This window comes from Myxocyprinus asiaticus, chromosome 41 (assembly GCF_019703515.2).
Source record: "Myxocyprinus asiaticus isolate MX2 ecotype Aquarium Trade chromosome 41, UBuf_Myxa_2, whole genome shotgun sequence".
In the NCBI taxonomy this organism is placed as follows: Eukaryota; Metazoa; Chordata; class Actinopteri; order Cypriniformes; family Catostomidae; genus Myxocyprinus; species Myxocyprinus asiaticus.
The window spans coordinates 1,680,001-1,702,276 of NC_059384.1; the positions used below are offsets into that span (position 1 = coordinate 1,680,001).

A 22,276-nucleotide genomic window follows, 5' to 3' on the forward strand; every position below is an offset into this window, starting at 1 on the left:
TCTCCGAGACTGTGTCGCATGAATGCGCTCTTGTGGCACTGCTTAATCAAACATGTTTTCAGGCTTCAGCTCTCCCGGGAAATATGCTGTTAGCACGGATGTGTGCCGTCTGCATCAACGCCTTAAAAAGTGAGCACTTTTAACCGCTCGGCTGCATGGCACACACTCACCCACATGCCCAAGGAAGTCTAATCTAACTGGAGTTCTCTATCCATTAGCGTTCCCATTCTTCTCAATGGCAGTTGCTTGGCTGGCGCATGCAGCCATGGAGATATGCAACCTGCTTTCTGCCATCTTTGCTCATGGGCATTCAGCTCTGGAAACATTTTTAGGGCCTGCGGACAGAGCCCCTCTTAAAATGTTTGAGTCATAAAAATTGTAAAAATTATGGAATTTGATAAAGTGACAAATTAAATGAATGACAATCTGACAAAAAATCTAATTCACATCGCGATATGGCCAAGTGTGATAATTAAAGCACAAAAGGATTCAATAAAATAAATATATATTTTGCATGCGCTAAATTACTTTTCACTCATTTTATTTTATTTATAATTATTAAATTTTCATTTGATCAGACACTCTTATTTTAATAAAATTAAATAAAAAAAAAATAAAACATGGAATCCAAAAACATTTAAATGGGAAAATGTGGAAGAAAAAAATTGAAACTGATTTCATGGTGCTCTACAGTTTTTTCTTTTGAGCAAATCAACTGACCCACACACACATGTGACTAATTATTCTAAAGCCTCAGGAAAATGACATCATGTCAACTCTGATTGGCTGATACCACAATATCCTGAGCTGTGATGTCAAAGGCAGCAGACAGGGAAATATATAAGTCTATTTAATGTTTTTTTCTGTTTCTGGAGACTCTGCATTCTCTTTCTTCTCACATTCTAACACAATTACAACTAAAATCAATATTGCATGTCCATTTATGTATTTATTTAGCCAGTCGTGTAATAAGCAGAATAATGAGCAGTCAGACAGTCATTTGCGCAAAATAAACACAACACATCTCAAAGGCAACCAGAGGTGGAGTTCAGCTGTTTCTGGAGACTCTGTGGTCTCTTTCTTCTCACATTATTACAGAATTACAACTCAAATTAATATTGCATGTCCATTTTTGTATTTATACAGCAAGTAGTCGTGTAATAAGCAGAATAATGAGCAGTCAGACGGTCATTTGCGCCAAATAAACACCAACACAACTCAAAGGCAACCAGAGGTGGAGTTCAGCTGTTTCTGGAGACTCTGCGTTCTCTTTCTTCTCACATTATAACAGAATTACAACTCAAATTTATATTGCATGTCCATTTATGTATTTATTTAGCAGCATTCATGTAATAAGCGGAATAATGAGCAGTCAGACGGTCATTTGCGTAAAAAAAACACCAACACAAATCCGACACAAACCAGAGGTGGAGTTCAGCTGTTTCTGGAGACTCTGCGTTCTCTTTCTTCTCACATTATTACAGAATTACAACTCAAATCAATATTTCATATCCACTTATTCATTCATTTAGCAAGTAGTCATGTAATAAGCAGAATAATGAGCAGTCAGACGGTCATTTGCGCAAAATAAACACCAACACAACTCCAACGCAAACCGGATGTGGAGCTCAGCTGTTTCTGGAGACTCTGCGTTTTCTTTCTTCTCACATTATTACAGAATTACAACTCAAATTAATTTTGCATGTCCATTTATGTATTTATTTATTTATTTGGTATGGAGTCATGTAATAAGTGGGATAATGTACCCTGAGCTGGTCATTATCACAAAATAAACCCCTTCAGGTGATACTAGTGTCCTCCAATCCATATTGGGGTCCTGATTACCCTGTCTGGTTTATTTTGTGCATAGTCTCTTACATATTTGAGATTTATATGTTGCTGGCAAAAAGAAATGATTTCGTACATGTCTACTTTTGAATGCCCTTCCATGGATAAACAGGCTTTTTGCCAGCATGATGCTGTAGCTATGACAACTATCAAACTACCCAGATAAACACTGACCCCTTGCCTTCAACACACCTCCACTAATGTCTGTGTCACACTTCAAACAATACTTCAGCTGAGAATGTTCAGCTAGGCTGATATTGAGCGACTGGATGTGCGGCGGGCTGTCGAACCATAAAAGGTGTGTGAAGTGAAGGGGGGGGTGGAGTCGCCCACCGCGACACCTTCAGTGCAAACCCGCTTCACCTGCTTATCAACTCCACACCAGCAAAGTGTCCACTAGTCCAATATTTCTGGACACCTCGGCCAGGCGATTAGGGCTGTGGGGTATTTTTAGCAGTAACTGGAGTGTGGACAGAGCTTGGGGAAAGCACAGCCATCTGAACTTGGCTTTGGTCACTCAACGAACCTTCATACGTGGCATAGCATTTGAATGTCAGATAGTGAGCCATTCAGTTGCAAAGTAGGCGAGAATTTATTCTTATATTCACTGATGTGAAGTGGTTGTTCAATGTTGTATGGCTATGAAACTCTACTGGAAAAATAATCATACAGATATCGCTCTTTCATGGCTATCATTTTTGTCTCAGAAGTTTCTCCTAAAATTCCTTTGGATAAAATAAAATAAAATAAAATAAAATTTGAAAACAATATTTTAAAAAATAGACACAAATAAATTGTTCAACTGAGTCAATTGTTGACATACAGCAAGCCTAGAGCTATAAAATGAATGTGGATAGCATAAGTCCAAAGATTTGGTCTCAGAAGGTTTTGATGAGAAATGTTTGAGTTCATCTCTTGATTTTTGTTTGTAGACTTTGGGATCTTGGCAAATCTGAGCACAGTTGGAGACATAGTTGAGATCTCTTCTGAAACTCTAGAGGAGACACGTGTGAGATCACTAGGGTCTATTTTCCCAGGAGAAACATCTGAAAAGAAGGAGACTTGACCAAAACTCTCAATTTGTTCTCTTTAAAATATCTTTGGTGTCTTGGAGAAACAATTGAGATGTAAAACAAATAACATTTGAGATTTTTGAAAGCTATTTATGCATGACTCTACTTTCTCGCCAAGTGATAGTTTAAACTGCTGACTTAAAAACCTAAATATCCTTCAAGTACTTTCTACGAAGGTTTAGAAATCCTATTATAGTCTTGGAGTCACACTGTAGGTTTGATAGTACTCGCATGGACCGAAACCCTCAATGCACAATCAATGCAATGCTTCAGAACCTTTTCTAAAACCAGTGTTTTGCCTTCAATTGAACCAAAAAGGATATGAGTGTACTAAAATCTTTATTGATGCTCTTCTAATGGGATGAAAGGGGCTAAAAATATAGAGTGCAGACGTGGCACTAAACCGGAAGATGGCCTTCCCTTTGTTCAGTACTATAAAAGTCTGTTGGGAGAAAAGAACACAGACAGGAGAGAAAGGTTAGTTGAAGAAAAGAAAGAAAAAGTGACATTTCACATCAAAAACAACATGAAGCTGAAACAAGATTAATCTACAAGCTTATTTAATGTGTGAAAATAATAAAAGTACTTTATTTAACAAGACATACAAACAAACACCCTCTTTATTAACATCTAGCTAGTCTCATCTAGTCTCCTCTGCTCTTTCAAGCTCTGTTCCAAAACTAGTGAGCTTTTAGGCATCATTTAGCGTGCCTTAGAGGTGAGGACTTCTGCAAAAGGTAACCAGAAAGGTGATACTGCCTTCAAAGATACCTCGTTTTGACCATCCATTATGTCCAAAAAACACCTAGTGATGCACCGAAATGAAAATTCTTGGCCGAAACTGAAAATTCTAGACACACTGGGCTGAAAACCGAAACCGAAACCGAAAATGATTATTTTAAATTTGACTTTGTTTAAAGTAATTGAACAAATTCTACATGTTATTGTTAGGGATGCATCGAAACCACTTTCTGTAACTACATGTGTGCGTGCTATGATTCTGTGTCAACAACAGAGCAGCTCTCATTCAATAAACTGCACTGCTAATGCAGACTATAGATTTTCTTATTTAATGCATCCTTTGCGATTCACAAAACTATTGTATAGGAGACGTTGAACATAATGCACGAGTCATATGAAATACTTGAATGCTGCTTTTATGCTTCTTTATTGTCATATTCAAGCTTGACAGCAAGGGCTATGACACACAATAGCACCATTGGAAAGATTAATGTAATGCATTACTGGGAGGATGTCCTGCAAGTTCAATAAATAAACTTCAATTGGTTCAAAATGCAGCAGCCAGAGTGCTGAATAGAACCAAGAAATATGATCATATTAGCCCCATTTTGCCATCGTTACATTGGGTACCTGTTAGATTTCGTATTAATTTTAAAATTCTGTTAACTACATGCAAAGCTTTGAATGGTCTAGCTCCACAGTACTTAAGCGACCTTCTGACACGTTCATTACGATCGCAAAATTCTGGCCTGTTAATAGTTCCTAGAATATCAAAATCCACAAAAGAAGGCAGATCATTTTCCTATTTGGCTCCTAAACTATGGAATAGTCTCCCTAACACTGTTCGGGATGCAGACACACTCACTCAGTTTAAGTCTAGACTAAAGACTCGTCTATTTAGCCAGGCATACACCTAATTTATCCATCAACTCACAATTAGGCTGCTTTAGTTAGGTCTGCCGGAACCAGAAACCAGAAACCGGAAACATTGATCATGATCTATAACTCTGCATAAAATTGAATGGCATCTATGCTAATGTTATTCTATTTGTTTCCACGTCTCAACCTCGTGATTCATATCCCAGAACCGGCCAGATCCAGCTCCGTTCCTGCTTGGTGTCGGACTCCACTGTTATTTGTCTCTGTGTGATGATGACTAATAGCAGCTGGTGCCAGCCAGACATCACTTCAGTCTATTACGATGGACTTCAGAGGATGAACTGATGCCAACTCCAACTGTAAGACATGGGATACTTCATATGCCACTGCCTGAACCTTGAACTTAAGATAGACCTCACCGAACCTCACCGAAATGACCCGCCGGATGAACTGCGATGCACCTCACTGATCTCTGCCTGCATCACCTCGGTCTATTGATGGACTACACTCTTATAATGGAATATATAGACTATCAATTAATTGCCAATAAAAGCCTTCATCAGCCAACTAACAAAGGACAATGCATCTATGTGAACTTCTGCAGTTAATCCAGGATGAACTTCAAAGACATTAGTCATTAATCTTACAGTTCATACTGAATCTTTGTTTAAACACTGACCCTTAACACTTACTTAGTTTACTAATCTTAAACCATGACTTGCACTATACATAAGTAATATTGGCATTATATTCATCAATGTTATTTTTCTCCATTAATCAACATCTTATGGAGTTTTGTGTTCCTTGCTAAAGTCTTGCCAAGTCAGCTTGCTCACTGGGGTTATAAATAAAATTATTATTTAATTACTTATTTTTATACACACTTCATAATCATATTTAATCAAACTACACAATGATCACTCTAAGACTTAATAGATATTACAGTTTCATTTTCTGTTAATGCATGATTTTCTGTAAAGATGCTTTGAAACGATGTGTGTTGTGAAAGGCACTATACAAATAAAAATGACTTGACTTGGAAAATGCTCTTCATTAATGCGCTAATGATTAAGAGAGTGATCACTTCACTTCTGGGGATGTGGACTTTAATGTGCAACATAAACAATGCTTTTCTCTATATGAGTGTTTCTGTTAATGGATTTTAAAATTACAGTTTCTGTTCAAATTTTCTGCCGACTGAAATTTCAGTGCATCCCTTCACCTTACTGTGGAAAATCACTGTAACCCAACACGTTCAATGGATTATTGCTTTATTCAAATTCAGCAACATGACTACAACATTAAATTCTCAAGCAGTGAAGTCAATTAACCCTGCTGTGGTCTTCGGTCATTTTTGACCGGAATCACTTTTGCTGATTTAATAAAAATGGTTTATTAAAGACATGGTGACTTTTCCTCCACTTGCCATCTGAACATTAAATTTTTTTTTAAAAAACTGGGCATGATTCGATAAGTCTAAGTGGTCGTTAAAAAAAACCAACACTTTTTGTCTTCGCGGTCAAAATTGACCGACCGTTGAAAATGAATGGGAAAGACCATGACACAAAGCAATTTTATTTCTGTCAAATGTAATCAATAAATCAGCCACAATGCCAAACACACACACTCAGAAATGAGGGGGTGAGACAATAACACACCCACAATGCAGAACATGCACACATGCACACACACACACACACACACACACACAGGTGTGTGGACTGTCTCCCAAGAGACATTAAAACCAGCATGGTGTGCAAAAAATGCAAAAGAAAATCCATCTGCAAGGTACATGCCATCATAACTACACACTGCCACGGATGCATGAAAGCATAAAGACATTGCATCCTTCTTTACTGTTCTTATTGTGTTTTTTATTGTTTAATGTTTGTTCTTTTTATGCATTTATTGTTGTTCATTATTGCTGCTATACTCACTGACTTGAAAATGTTTGCAAAATACATTTTTGCAATGGAAAGTTTGAAATTGCTAAATGTCTAGTCTGAATCTTCTGTTTTATACTCTAATTGAATTTTCACAGATTATCCAAATACATAACTTGTGATAAAATATATAAAATTAGGTTACAAGTAATCAGACTACACAGTAGATGTCTGCATAGAACACTGCAGCCACCTACTGGCTATTATTGTCACAACATGATTTTCAAGTCATGTTACTTATATTTTGTTCATCAGATGGCACCAATCTGCCTCCAGTATATGTCACATTCTCATATTTTCTTCATGTTTCAACTTATAGAAGTTTAGGTTTTTACTGTACTAAAGTTTCATAAATTAGCTTATTTGCATATGCAAATTAATGATACAATTGAGATATGTACATGTAAATAACATCAAAATAGCATAAGATCCCAAACAAATGCATCATTTAATTGTTATTACTTCAGGGAAGAAGAAATGGTAGGGTTTATATGTTAGGAGGGTTGAATGCGCTTAAGTTTAAAATGACTCATTAAAGAGCGCAACAGTTGTGTTCCAGATGTAAAACTCCCATTCATTTTCTCCATAGAGGAATTTATTTTTAACGATAATTAATATGCCTTTAAAGACAGAACTACCGTTAGCTTTGAGGTTGTTAATCGATGGAATATGCAGAGGCACAAAAACCTTATATGCACGGTATGCAATGCATAGGGGCGCCATGTAAAGGGGGGCACCAGCGGCTCACTAAAGGTGGTGCAATCGGCCTCCTCGACCCCTCCAACATCACCACCCCACCCCCGTCGCTTGATAGATATATGGGGCACAAAATTTTATTTTGCATACCCGCTCGGAAATGTGTAGTTGTGCCCCTGGGTATATGCTTCTGTTGAAGCCATCAGTTATTATTTATTTCATTTATTTCAACTTCCTGATGAAATTCCTGATGAAGAACTACACTACCCATTATGTTAAAGAGAAAGATATACCAATCAGAGAGTCACAGCGAACAAACTGCAGCAAAAGAGCTCTGCAGTGACCGTCCACACCCAACATACTTGCAATATACTTTAAATGTATTGTTTTTATACTTATACGATAGAAACGTCATTTGCAATGCTTCATTCGTAGTTCCTCATTAAAGACTTGAACTTTTGTCTTTTTGTCCAATTTTCAAATACATTTTTTGCTTCATAGCAAAGTTTGTAATATTGTGATTCACCTCTGAGGTGGTTGGTTTGGTTCATGGTTCACAACTCTTTTATTTTATGAAATCCCTATAGGGAAAAAAATGAATTGGAATAACTACTGCAAAATTATAATAGAAGCCATTTACTCTATAAGAAGTTTTCAGAATCTTTCTGTCATTTCTTTTTTTTTAAAGTGGTGGAAAGAATCAAGTTATTCCAGTTTTTACTGTAGCAACAATGGTATTTTAAGGGGAAACTATGGTAAGCATGGCACATTTTCCAGAGGGAATAAAAACAGATTTTTAGAACATGGTTGTAATTACGATGTTAAGCAGGAAGCAATACTCCAGGGTGTGCACAACACGCAAATACTTTACTACAGCGCATAAAGGGAGAATATGTGCTCTCGAGGGATGCCCGTCTGTCGCCATGGTTGACAGTACCAGGGAGCTTTTCTGTCCCTGTGCTGCACAAACACGCCGTTCAGTTGCCGAGGATTCATGGCCCCCTCGCAGAGCTCGATTTGCGGCATCTTGCCATCACATAAATAATGCGAGGAGTCACGGTGCAAAGAATAATTGCAGGCAGGCAGCATCAGGGTCAGCATATTTTACAGCCGCGACTGTGGCGAAATGTGGCGGTGCATCCCTTTTATTGCTTGGCATCTTTGTTAGCAGCATGCTAGGTGCCTTTCTCAGCGTTCTAGCGCCGTGGCCTTTGTAACCTCTGTAAATAGCTATCTCTCTCCAGCCGTATGTTCTCTATTGTTATGTAACATCTAGGTCAAGTTTGCCTTGTTTGTTTCCACTTTTCTTGCATTTCCTCTGGGATATCATCTGCCAACTGCAGGTCCAAATGAGCAGATTTGGAAGGAAATAAAACAAGGCAGGGAGGGCAGAGGGGAATCCAACCCTAACACTGCCCTCACTGCGCATTTAAACTATGATTTAAGGGATTGTCATGAGAGACAATGCATGACAGATCTAATAATCAGTGCACATAAATTACACCTTCGCCAATAAGAGCGATGAGAATTGATTTCAAAGGGATAGTTTACCCCAAAATGAAAATTCTGTCATTGTTTACTCACCCTTATTTTGTACAAAACATTATGTTTTTCTGTGGAACACAACAGGAGTTATCTAGCAGATTTTCTGAGCTAGCCAAGTTTTTGTTCTGAGCTTTTGGGATTTGAGAGGTAGGTCAAAATGCAATGTTTTCAGTGAATATCTTTAATTTGGATCTGTTCCACACACAAAGCCATTGTTTGACTTCAGAAGACGTGGAATATAGCACATATGTTGAATGGACTACTTTAATGATACTTTTATGGAGATGTTTTTGTCCTAATTTATAGCTTGACAGCTGCAGTTACCTTCCACTTTCATTGTAAGAAAATAACAGACTGAATATTTATGTAAAAACCTTTTGTGTTCTACTGAAAAATAACATTGCTGCTTTGATGGCAGAATTTTCATTTTGGGGTGAACTATTACTTTAAATCCACATTTCTTGATCTGACTGTCCCTTGTCTCTTGTCACTGATCTGATTCGTAACACACAGACCTTGTCAGTGTCAGCAAGCTCATATAATACATCAACGAACCTGCTTGTGTGGGGCTGTAACCCGAGATCATGCATGGAAACATGGTGATCATTTCTGAAGAGGTCTATTAAAGGAGTCATTGAATGATATAGTACAATGATTATGCTAAATTAATCCTAGAGTACCCTGCAGCACAAAAAAATTCAAAGAAATGAAAAATATTTCCTAGATGAAAATCAGCCTAAGCTGGTTTGTTGGTCTTAGCTGGTTTCCCAGCCGGGTTAGACTAGCCTCTTAGCTGGTTTTAGAAGAGTTTTTGGGTACTTCTTAGCAGATCAGGCTGGAAGACCAGCTAGACCAGCAAAGACCAACTTGGCCAGGCTGATAAATCAGCTAAACCAGCTAAGAACAGTTTGGCCAGGCACCGAGACCAACTAAACTTACTTGCTTGCCCCTTTCGTCATTTCCTGTTCCTGTTGCTGCTGGCGCCTAGCTCGAGTCTGTGTTTGTAGCCTGATAGCAATTTTAGCATTGCTTATCTTTCTGTTTTCAGCGTTTAATCTTTAATCTCTGCCATTTTTCCACATGCATCGATTTTTTCCGCATTATTCTCTTATCGCAATTCAGCTGCATGCATTTTTCCATGCGCATCCGCTTTCTATTTTTATCGCGATAAAACTGTGTGCATTTTACCGCGCGCATCCTTTTTCTCATCTGTGTTATACAGGTTATTGAATCAATCTCAAAGCACCGCTAATCAAGAACCACCACAAACAACAAACAATTGCATGAGGGACTCACATCAATCTCAAACCCACACTGCCCAAGAAGAACTAAAACAACAAACAATTGCGGTAAGTTATGGGATCAGCACACGTTATTGCTACTTAGCTTCATCCATCAGCAGTGAGGGATTTACATGTGATAAATGTAAGGAATTAGTCAGGCTGACGGAGAAGATTAATGAGTCAGAGACACGCATCCGAACGCTTGTGGAGGTCAGTAAGAAAGAGAAGTCTGTAGATATTGTTATGGATGCAGGTAGTACAGCGAGAAACACACACCCTTCAGTTCCAGCTGTAGAGCCCCTGCAGCAGGGCGTTTAGGTGATGTCTCGGCAGCATACTCGTAGGGCAAAGCGATACCACTCTCCCATTCCTGTTAGGATTTCCAATCGTTTCTACACGCTCAGAGATGGACCCACTGAGAAGCCTGTTGGGAATCCCCTGGTTATAGGTGATTCTATTGTAAGGAACATGGAAATAGAGACTCCAGCCACCATAGTACAATGCATTTTGGGTGCCAGAGCATCTGACATCAGATCAAATTAACAAAGATTTTCTAAGATTGTTATTCAGGTTGGCACTAACGATGTCCAGCTTCGCCGGTCAGAGATTACTAAAGATAATGTTAATGAGGTGTGTGAACTTGAAAAAACTATGTCAGACACTATAATATGCTCTGGTCCCCTCTAGGGTTGCACAGTATACCGGTATTAACAAAATATTGCGATACCAAAAAATTTTAAATGGTACAATATCATCTTGTTATTAATTTTGCTACCATATTAAAGTATGCTGCCATTAGCCAAATGTAATGTAATGTGAGAGTTTTGAGATTAAATCAAAGACTATTTAAAATAATAATCAAAAAGTCTCGATATGGCCAGGTGTGATCATTAAACAGCAGAAGGATGTAATTTCATTAAATAATATAGTCACATGCGCTGCACGCCACAGAATGAATGAGAGGCTCCACTCTGCTCTGACATCTCCTTCACACACAGGCACACAGGCGCGCACACACATACAGTACACATGCAACACACACTACTACTGCTTGATTTTCATGCAGTGTGTCCAATAGTATCCATCTGCAGAGCCACAGAGCAGTGTGTTTAGTGTATAAACGGCTGTGAACTCTCAAATGACCTTTTTCACCAGAGATTTCAGAGTCATGGGAAGTTTGATAAAATGAATCCAATTCTCTTGGATAGGCTTGAGAATTATGTTAGCATTTGTTGGCAGGCGTTAGCTTGGTTTAGGTCCTATTTATCTGACCGCTACCACTTTGTCTAAATGAGGAATTGTCAGATAAACTAAAGTTAAGTATGTGTCACAGGGATCCGTTTTAGGGCCTCTCCTTTTCTCCTTATATATGCTTCCCCTGGGAGACATTATCAGGAATCGTGCGATTAGTTTTCACCTTTATGCCGACGATACCCAACTTTATATTTCCTCGAAACCCAATGAAATTTCACAATTCTCCAAGTTATCAGAGTGTATCAATGAAATCAAAGATTGGATGGCCAGAAACTTCCTTCTACTCAATTCTGACAAAACAGAGGTACTAATTATTGGACCAAAAATCTCTAAAAGTAAGACCCTAAAATATAATTTGACTCTCGATGGATGTACTGTTACGTCATCTTCTGCAGCGAAGAACTTAGGTGTTATATGTGATAGCAATCTGTCCTTTGAAAACAGAACAACATTCTTTCATCCTCCATGATGTCAGACTCCGGTCCTGCCTGATGTTCAACTCCGGACCTTCCTGATGTCCGACTCCCACTACTACATGTTGCTGAGTGAAGACAACTAACTGCAGCCTGTGCCAGCCAGATATCACTTCAGTCTACTACGATGGACTTCACAGAGGATGAACTGATGCCAGCAACAACCATCAGACATGGGATACTTCACTGGACACTGCCTGAAACTTGGACTTAAGATGGAATCCACCAGAAATTAATCTGCCACAAGCTTACAGTTGAACTGCAGTGCACCTTACTGACCCCTGCCTGCATCACTTTGGTCAAAGCATGGACTACACTCTAAAAATGGAATATGTAGATAATAAATTAACTGCAGCCTTCATCAGCCAAATAACAATAGACGATGGATCTGTTTGCACTTCCGCAGTTAATTAAGAATATATATTCTAAGACTTTAGTCATTAATCTTACAGTTAATACAATATATTTTGTATAAACATTGGCCCATAACACTAACTTAGTTTACTAATTTTAAAGCTTGACTTGTACTACACATAAATAACTAATATTGGCATTATATTAATGCTGCTTAGCCAGAGGGGAACTGGCCCCCACAGTGAGCCTGGTTTCCCCCAAGGTTATTTTTTTCCTTTAACAAACATCTTCTGGAGTTTTGTGTTCCTTGCCACAGTCGCCTTAAACTTGGTCACTGGGGGCCTCAATATAAATATAATTATTTTCTATTATTTATTATAAAGCACAATTTACAATCATGTCTTTTTTTTTTTAAACTGCACTATTATGACTCAAAGACAGCTTTTTCTGTTGAAGCATAATTTTCTGTAAAGCTGCTTTGAAATTATGTGTGTTCTGAAAAGTGCTATACAAATAAAAATTACTTGACTTGACTTGACTAAACCACTTAATGACAAGCTTGGCCAGGCTTTGAGATCAGCTAAACAAGCTAAGACCAGCTTGACCAGCTTGGAGGCCAGTTAGGCCAGCAAAGTCCAGCTTGGCCAGGTTGGGTAATCATCTAAACCAGCTAAAAACATTTTGGCCAGGATGCAAGACCAGCTAAGACCAGCTTGGCCAGGCTGCAAGACCAGCTGAACCAGCTAATGACCATCTAATGACCAGCTTGGCCAGGCTGGGAAATCAGCAAAACCAGCTAAGACAAGCTTGGCCAGACTTCAAGACCAGCTTAACCACCTAGTGACCAGCTTGAACAGCTTGGAGATCAGCTGGACCAGTAAAGAACAGCTTGGCAAGGCTGGGAAATCAGCTAAACCAACTAATGACCAGCTTGGCCAGGCTGTGAGATCAGCTAAGCCACCGAATGACCACCTTGGCCAGGCTTTGATATCAGCTAAACCAGCTAAGACCAGCTTGACCAGCATGGAGATCAGCTTGACCAGCTTGGAGATCAGCTAGACCAGCAAAGAACACCTTGGCAAGGCTGGGAAATCAGCTAAACCACCTAATGACCAGCTTGGCCAGGCTTTGAGATCAGCTAAACCAGCTTAGACCAGCTTGACCAGCTTGGAGTTCAGCTAAACCAGCTTAGACCAGCTTGGCCAGGCTTTGAGTTCAGCTAAACCAACTAAGACCAGCCTTGAGACCAGCAAGACCAGCTAAACCAGCTAAAGACTGGCTAAACCAGCTAAGACCAGCTTGGCCAGGCTTGGAGACCAGCTTGACCACTCTAGGAGACCAGTTTGACCTGCTAACAGCAGCAAACCATTTTAGGATTATTATGTATTTTTCGGCAAGACTGTATTTCAATAAGGATTTCTTTTAGATTTCTTTTCTCAGATACTGAAAGGGTGACTTTGCAAAAATGTCTAAATGGAGAGGACAAACTTTTGGGGTGTTTAACAGAGGATGGCGTGTTAAGTGTCAATTCAGTCATCTTCTTTCTTAGCATTAGCGACTGTAACAGCTTAGCACAATCTAAACTGAAAATGGCATTTAAAAGGAGGTCTGAGTCAAACATTTTAGCTGAAATCCATAGAAATGGAGATTTGTCTGTACTTATGAAAGGAAGAGTGTTTGAGAGAGAAGCTAGCGCAGCAGTGTTCGTATTAACAGTGGCTCACTGACTCATGCTATTCATTAGGTAATGCTGTTCCTGTAGCTCTCTGATTCAGCGCAAATATATGAACTGTATTACTGATACTAGCTGTACTTTATCAATGGTAGTCATTGGTTTCACTCAGAAATTACAATTCTTTCATCATCTACTTATCAACGCATTACGAAGTCCAAGATCCAAACAAAACATTTCAGTCACCATTCACTTTAATTGCTGCATTTTTTAGTTTGTTTGTTTCTCTTATATACAATAAAAGTAAATGGTAACTGAGGGGGCCTAACAATATCTTTGTGTTCCACAACAGAAAGAAAGTCATATGGGTTTGGAACGACATGAGGGTGATTCAATGATGACAGAATTGTTATTTTTAGTGAGCTATCCTTTTAAAATGAATCCCTAAGATGGTCTGTTGTCTTAGCTGGATTGCCTTACAAGGCAGCTCCCTATGTAGGCCCTTGATATCAAGGCAGCTCACTAAGTTTTGGAACAGAATTTTTTTATCTACAATCTCAACAACATTCATGTATTCATTTATAGCAGTGTTATAAAGCACTTTCGGACTCATATGAAACAACGGCTCCAGTACACTCACTTTCTTGTTCTGGAAGTAAAATGGGTCGATGTCCTCCAGTGGGACGCCCACCAGTCCGGACGGAATGTCTCCGAAGATTCGCGGGAGCTGTTTGCCGGCCTCCAGGTCGGGCCGGGACTTGGGTGGCTCCACATCACCCAGGTCCTCCTGGTACTCCTTGGCATTCCGTGTCTCCTCGTCGGTGATCCGCTGTTCGATTCCAGCCAGGGACTCACGAGTGAACGGGTGTAGACTGTCAGGACCCGGTGGAAACAAAGTGGCTGCCATCTTCTCATCCTGAGGCTCCTGTCCAAGTGCTTTCTTCACAGCTGAGGAGGAAAGAAGACAGTGTTACTGCTCAAAAGTGGCTCTTTCAGAGCTCAAGAAACTTAATTAAGGTTTCAGTAATGTTTCATTGCTCTTTGTCTCAGATGTTCTCCGACACTGCAAAAAATCATATATGAGTATATTTGTCTTATTTTCCAGGTAAAAATATCTAAACTGACCTGACAAACATACTAATATAATGATATTTAATCTTGTTTACAAAGAAATCTAACCAAATTTGGTGGGGTTTATGCTTAAAACAAGAACAAAACTATTTGCCAGTGGGGTAAGAAAAATAAACTTGTTTTCCCTTTGAATATATATATATATACACTACACTAGGGGTGTAACGGTACATGTCACGGTACTGATGTCACGGTTCGGTGCATGCAGTCAGACGAACAATACATCTGAGTCAGTCACAGACGATCCACACTCCAATCCAGAAGGGGCAACGCTGTTTGCTCACCGCCACAACAGGAAAAAGAGTAGAAGAAGAAGAGACCATCTATGCACCAACCCAAAACAAGAATGGCTTCTCCTAATGCACAAGTTTTATTTTTCATTATTCTATTTATTTTGTACATTTATAACACAAGAGATGCTTTTCAGTTTTGTAGCTGGTTGTGACCAAATACCTTTTGTTTTTTATCAACCTTCAAAAAAATATGGCCTATGCAAGAGTGCATTCAGTTTACTGCTTAGTGCTTAATACACTAAAGGAGTCTGTACTGTACCAACTACCTCAGGGGGCACTAAATGCCGCTAGGTGGAACAAACTGTAATTTGCACTACTGTCTGTTCAAAATAAATCTAGGAAACCTAGCATTTGGGATTTGTTGCTTTTTCCTGTTGTACCGAACTCGTATCGAACCGTGACCCCAAAACCGAGGTACGTACCGAACCGTGACTTCTGTGTGCCGTTACACCCCTATATATATATATATATATATATATATATATATATATATATATATATATATATATATATATATATATATATTATTTTTATAAATATATATAATAAATATAATAAAATGCCACCGAATGACCACCTTGGCCAGGCTTTGATATCAGATAAACCAGCTAAGACCAGCTTGACCAGCTTGGAGTTCAGCTAGACCAGCAAAGAACACCTTGGCAAGGCTGGGACATCAGCTAAACCACCTAATGACCAGCTTGGCCAGGCTTTGAGATCAGCTAAACCAGCTTAGACCAGCTTGACCAGCTTGGAGATCAGCTAAACCAGCTTAGACTAGTTTGGCAAGGCTGGGAAATCAGCTAAATCAGCTAAGACTAGTTTGGCCAGGCTGTGAGATCAGCTAAACCAGCTTAGACCAGTTTGGCCAGGCTGCAAGACCAGCTAAACCACCTAATGACCAGCTTGGCCAGGCTTTGAGATCAGCTAAACCAACTAAGACTATATATATATATATATATATATTATAAATATATAAAATAAATATAATAAAATGAACTGAAATTTAGAGACGTATACGCTTTAAACAAGAAAACTAATTGTCAACAGGGTAAGAAAATAAACCTAAATGTATTTTTCTTAGCCCACTGCAAATAGTCTTGTTTTACATGTAAATCTCTCAAACATTTGTCTTAATATGTCATTTTGCTTCTCAAGTAAAGGTCTCTTGTTTTAAGGACGTTTAGATGCTTTTACTGGTAAAAAAAAGTATTTTTTGCAGTGTAAAATAAACATCTTAATCTTAATATTTTATGCAGTTTTGCTTCTCAAGTAAATTTGACCTTTGAGGAATATAAGGATGTTTAATTTTTTTATTATTATTGAAAAGAAGACAATTATGTTTGCTGTGCACAAATGGATCAGTTACTGGCATGCAGTAAGAGTATACAGCTAAAATATGGTCTCTCAAGCTTGAGTTCACGTTGAGATCTTTTGATTGGAGAATCTGAGCACAGTTTGAGACATTGCTGAGGTGTATTCTGAAACTCATGTGAGATCACTGGACTCTTTTTCTCAGGAGAAACATCCGAGAGGCAGGAGACTTCAGCAATTTGCTCTTGTAGAGCACTTTTCAAATACATATTGTTTCAAAGTAGATTTCCAGAAAATCATAATGTCTTAAAGCCTTAGTAAGCAAGACAAAGGCATAAAAAAACTCCATAAGATGCTAAAATCTCCATAAGATGTTCAGGTAATGGAGGGGAAAAACCTTCCAGATGATCTGTACTCATCTGGGACAGCCAGTCCTCCTCTGAGCTGTGCTATTACTGTTAGCATTACACAAGGAAATCAGCAGAAAACAACCATTCTGATGACAAGAATACGAATGATAGTATTGAGGGTTCCAAACGTGTCTGTATATAAAATGGCACCATTATCCACATCAGACGGGCTCCAGTGTGAAACAGTGCTCAAACACTCTTGAGAGTCGAGTGTTTTAACTCAGATTGGACCATCTGTTCTTCTGTTCAATTGAAAGATTGGACTAGAGATAATTTTTCATCTGTTCAAGCATGCGGTGTGGAGAGTCCACTGACACCACAAATCACATAGCACAATAGAAACATCTGCACATTGAAACCCTGAAATCCCAGCCAGTTTGTAGCTAACACAATGACACAGTTTCCACAAGTGACTCCTTGAAACTTAAATTAGTCAGAACATTCATTCAACTTTCTAATAATTATTAAGTAGGGCTAGGCGGTATGATGGTGTATGGTTGAAATGTGTCAAGTAGAGATTTTGCTATACAGTTTATACCGCTGTAATATACTGTATGTAAACCAATTTCTTAACTGTTGTGAGCGCTGCCATTTTGGTTCTTTTTATATGGCGTCAGGTCTGAGCAAGTTTACAACTTCTAATATTGAGTTCTACGAAGATGTTTTTACAAGTCAGAATCTCTTAATTACAATTCTGACATGACGTGAAGGCACCAGTGCGTAACTCGTTGCACACTATTTATGCTACAGACATGAATTATAGCGGAAACAGCCTAGCAACCAAAAAGCAACACACTTTCAACTCAGAACACCTTAGCAACCACATCCTGTAGCAACACACTAACAACAACCCACAACACCTTAGCAATGACCTGAAAATGCCATTGAAACCACATAGAACACCCTTACAACCACATAACAACACACAACTCAGAACATCCTAGCAACATCATAGCAACACACATTAAACCAAGAACACCTTAGCAACCAGCTGGAAATGCCTTAGCAAGGACATACAACACCCTAACAACCACATACCAACACACAAATCAAAACATCTGAACAACCACATTGCAACACACAACAACCTCACACAACACCTTAGCAACGACCTGGCAATGCCCTAGCAAGGACACAGAACACCCTAACAACCATATAGCAACACACAACTAAAAACACCTTAGCAACACATTAACAACCACCCACAACACCTTAGCAATGACCTTGCAACACACCTGAAAGCACACAGAACACCCTAGCAACCACATAACAACACACTTACAACTCAGAACACCTTAGTAACCACATACTGTAGCAACACACTAACAACCACTCACAACACCTTAGCAATGACCTTGCAGTGCCTTGAAAGCACACAGAACATGCTAGCAACCACAAACCAGCATACATGCAACAAAGAACACCTTAGCAACCACCTAGCAATGCCTTAGCAAGGACATAGAACACCCTAACAACCACATACCAACACACAAATCAGAAAACCTTAGCAACCACATTGCATCAAGCACACACAACACCTTAGCAACGACTTGGCAATGCCCTAGCAAGGACACAGAACACCCTAACAACCATATAGCAACACACAACTAAAAACACCTTAGCAACCACACAGCAAAACATTAACAATCACTCACAACACCTTAGCAACGACCTGGCAACACCCTTGAAAGCACACAGAACACCCTAGCAACCACATAGCAACACACTTACAACTCAGAACACCTTAGTAAACACATACTGTAGCAACCTACTAACAACCACTCACAACACCTTAGCAACGACATGGCAATGCCCTAGCAAGAACACAGACCACAATGGCAACAACAAAGCAACACACATGCAACAAAGAACACCTTAGCAACCACCAGACAATGCCCTAGCAAGAACACAGACCACAATGGCAACAACAAAGCAACACACTAACAACCACACACAACACCTTAGCAACAACCTGGCAATGCCCTTGCAAGCAGACAGAACACCTTAGCAACCTCATAGCAACCCACATGCAATAAAGATCACCTTAGCAACAACCTGGCACTGTCCTGGCAAGGACACAGAACACCCTAACAACAACATAGCAATACACAACTCAGAACACCTTAGCAACCACATAGCAACATACTAACAACCATACATAACACCTTATCAATGACCTGGCAATGCTCTTGCAAGCACACAGAACACCCTGGCAATCACATAGCAATCCACATGCAACTAAGAATACTTTAGCAACCACCTGGCAATGACCTAACATGGACAGAGAACACCCTAACAACCACATAGCAACACAGCAACAACCACACACAACACCTTAGCAATGACCTGGGAATGCCCAAGCAAGGACACAGAACGCCCTAACAACCACATGGTAACACACACAAATTATACAGTTTGGTGCTCATTATACAGAAGTATTTAAGCATAGAATGCCACCATTGACCAATCACAATCCAGTTTTCCAGAGAGCCGTGTAATAATAAAAGACAAAGACATGACAGACATACTGATGTCCATCACTAATGAATGTTCTCAATGAGCGGTTAAACAACTTTACGTAAGTGTCTGTGTCTTTCCTCGGCCGGAGCGCAGTGCATAAACCAGGTCTTTATTGCCATACCATTTCAGAAACTCATGCCCGAAAGGCCATGCAGCCCACATTGTGTCCGCTGCAACTGAACAAAAACCCAACATGCTGGAATTGTTTTCTCGGCTCACAGCAGAATTTCAGACAGCAGCTTTTCCTTTGAGAGACACAGAAAGCAAACCCTGCAGCTTCCTGTTTTAAGAGCACTAAATGTCTCAAGCTTTTTCTGCTCGACTGGCACCCACACACATATTCAAACTGACACATTATACAGAATAATAAAACCTGAATTTTAATTATGTACTGTATTCTATAGATTATTGAGTTTCATTTTATTTCTTTGTTGATATAATAACATATAGTAACATAACACAAGTATAGATGGGTGTTTCTTCAACTTTTCATATCTGAGGGGTTGATTTTTATTAAAACAAACAGATTTTTTATTTTTTTATTATGAAGGTTTCATTAACACTGATCTGGAAACTTTACCAGGCCTTCATCATTAATTTTTGGTGCTTTTCAAATGCCTTTTATTTATACAGTAGATTTGACTGTTTTAGCCTTCAGACTCAGACTTTCAATATTAAACTATAAAAACCCATAAAAAAAATTACTACAAGTTTAACCCTTATGTTGTTTTCCGGTCATTTTGACCCAGACAAAAAAAAAAAAAAATGTTCTTACCATTTTTTTTATTTTTTTACTTAATCCAATTAGAATACAATTCCTTGACTTTGCTCACATAAAATGGACCAAAAGAAATGTTTTTTCTTAAAAAAAATAAAAAAAAATCTGTTTTATTTCACTTTGTAACACTTGTTGTGTTCTCGGTCAGAAATGACCGGCCATTGGAAATGAATGGATTAGACTACAAAATACAGAAATATTTAGTGTTCAGGAGCATCACAATCCTTTAGATGAGCACATACAGTATGTGGATGTGTGTTTGCACACACAAAGTCCTCACATACACACACACACACACACACATGCAACACACATAAACACACACACACAAACACACACACATACAAACACAACATATACACACACAAACACACTCACACACACACTCAAACACACGCACACACACACAAACACACACACACACACACCCACACGCACACACACACACACACATGCACACACCCACAAACACACACACGCACACACACACACACACAAACACACATACACACACACTCACAAACACATACACACACACGCACACACACACACACACACACACGCACACACCCACAAACACACACACGCACACACACACACACAAACACACATACACGCACACACTCACAAACACACACATGTTGGTGCAGCTATCATTATGAGGACTCTCCATAGACATAATGATTTTTATACTGTACGAACTATAGATTCTATCCCCTAACCCTAACCCTACCCCTAGTTTGTATGTATTATAGTATGTTTTTTAAGTGATTTGAATTATGGGGACACTAGAAATGTCCTCATAAACCACATTTATAGCATAATACCCTTGTAATTACCAGTTTATAACCTAAAAAAAGTCCTCGTAAACCACTTAAACCTGCCAACACAAACACACACACACACACACAACACACACACACACACATGCACACACACGCACACATGTGCTTTTTGCTTTTTACCATCGGGTGGTGTAGTTCAAGCATCTACCAGCAGGTGCTAACAGGGACTTGCAAACCAGCCAGTTCCTGACCCCCTGATTCTATCCCCTAACCCTACACCTAACCCTAAACCTAACCCTCACAGAAACCTTTTGGCATTTTTACATTTTCAAAAAACATTGTTTAGTATGTTTTTTAAGCCGTTTGAATTACAGGGATACTAGGTGTGTCCTCATAAACCACAAGTATAGCATAATACCTTCATAATTACTAGTGTGTAAAATTAAAAAAATGTCCTTGTAAACCACAAAAACCAACTCACACAGGGACACATACACACACACACACTCACACACACCCACACAATATGTGTTGCGTGCTCTTTTGTGCATCGTCTTTCCATGTAAACTCTATGTGGAATATTTCAAGATTTACTCATCATATTATGTTGTGTGTGGGCTCGTTTGAATCGGGATAGTCTGCTGTAAGTTACAATATGTCATTGTCTATGTTATATGTATGTTTCAGAAAGTAATAAGGAAAAATGTGACAAAAAGACACTCCTGTTTATTATATATATGTGTGTCTGTGGGAATTTCATACACTAAATCTCACTGCAGTCTGGCTTCTAAATGAAAAAATATTCTCATTGCATTTTACGAATTGAGACTTTTCCAACGATATATAACACATGGCTATCTCATCTTTTTTATGGTTGTACCAACTCCAAGTGTTAAAAATGATCATATTCCTTCAAAACAGCACATAGTGTAAAGTGTCTTAAAGGCAAAAACTTTCTCCAGGTCTCTAATTAGGATAATTGCTTGTTAAGGACTCAACCATGTACATAAGTGCAGTCACTAAACACAAGTCACGTCGCCAGAGCCCTATCCAATTACCTAAATGTATTGTTCGATTTTGTGCGAGAGCCTTTCATCGGTGACGAGTGCCATTCTGCACCACCAAATGCTACAGGACATGTTGAAGCCCATGCACATTAACCCTGTAAAGTCTGGCATATGAAATCATTTTCAGAATTTTTTTTTTTTTTTTTTTTTTTTACATTTAACTGTTTTTAGTACCATTATACAAACTATAAAACATAAAAAATAAAAAATAAACATT

At 38.9% G+C, this 22,276-nt stretch overlaps 1 protein-coding gene across 1 annotated transcript in view; it reads right to left on the minus strand.

Moving 5' to 3' along the window:
* LOC127431936 (sodium channel protein type 4 subunit alpha-like) overlaps positions 1-22,276 on the minus strand; it is a 218,370-nt gene that overhangs the window by 160,857 nt on the left and 35,237 nt on the right. Inside the window, exons 2-3 of the mRNA XM_051682599.1 lie at positions 14,402-14,709; positions 3,245-3,363 (exon numbers count right to left, since the gene is read on the minus strand). Coding sequence (XP_051538559.1) covers positions 3,245-3,363; positions 14,402-14,668 — 386 coding nt within the window. The 5' untranslated portion in view covers positions 14,669-14,709. The remainder of the gene's footprint in view (positions 1-3,244; positions 3,364-14,401; positions 14,710-22,276) is intronic.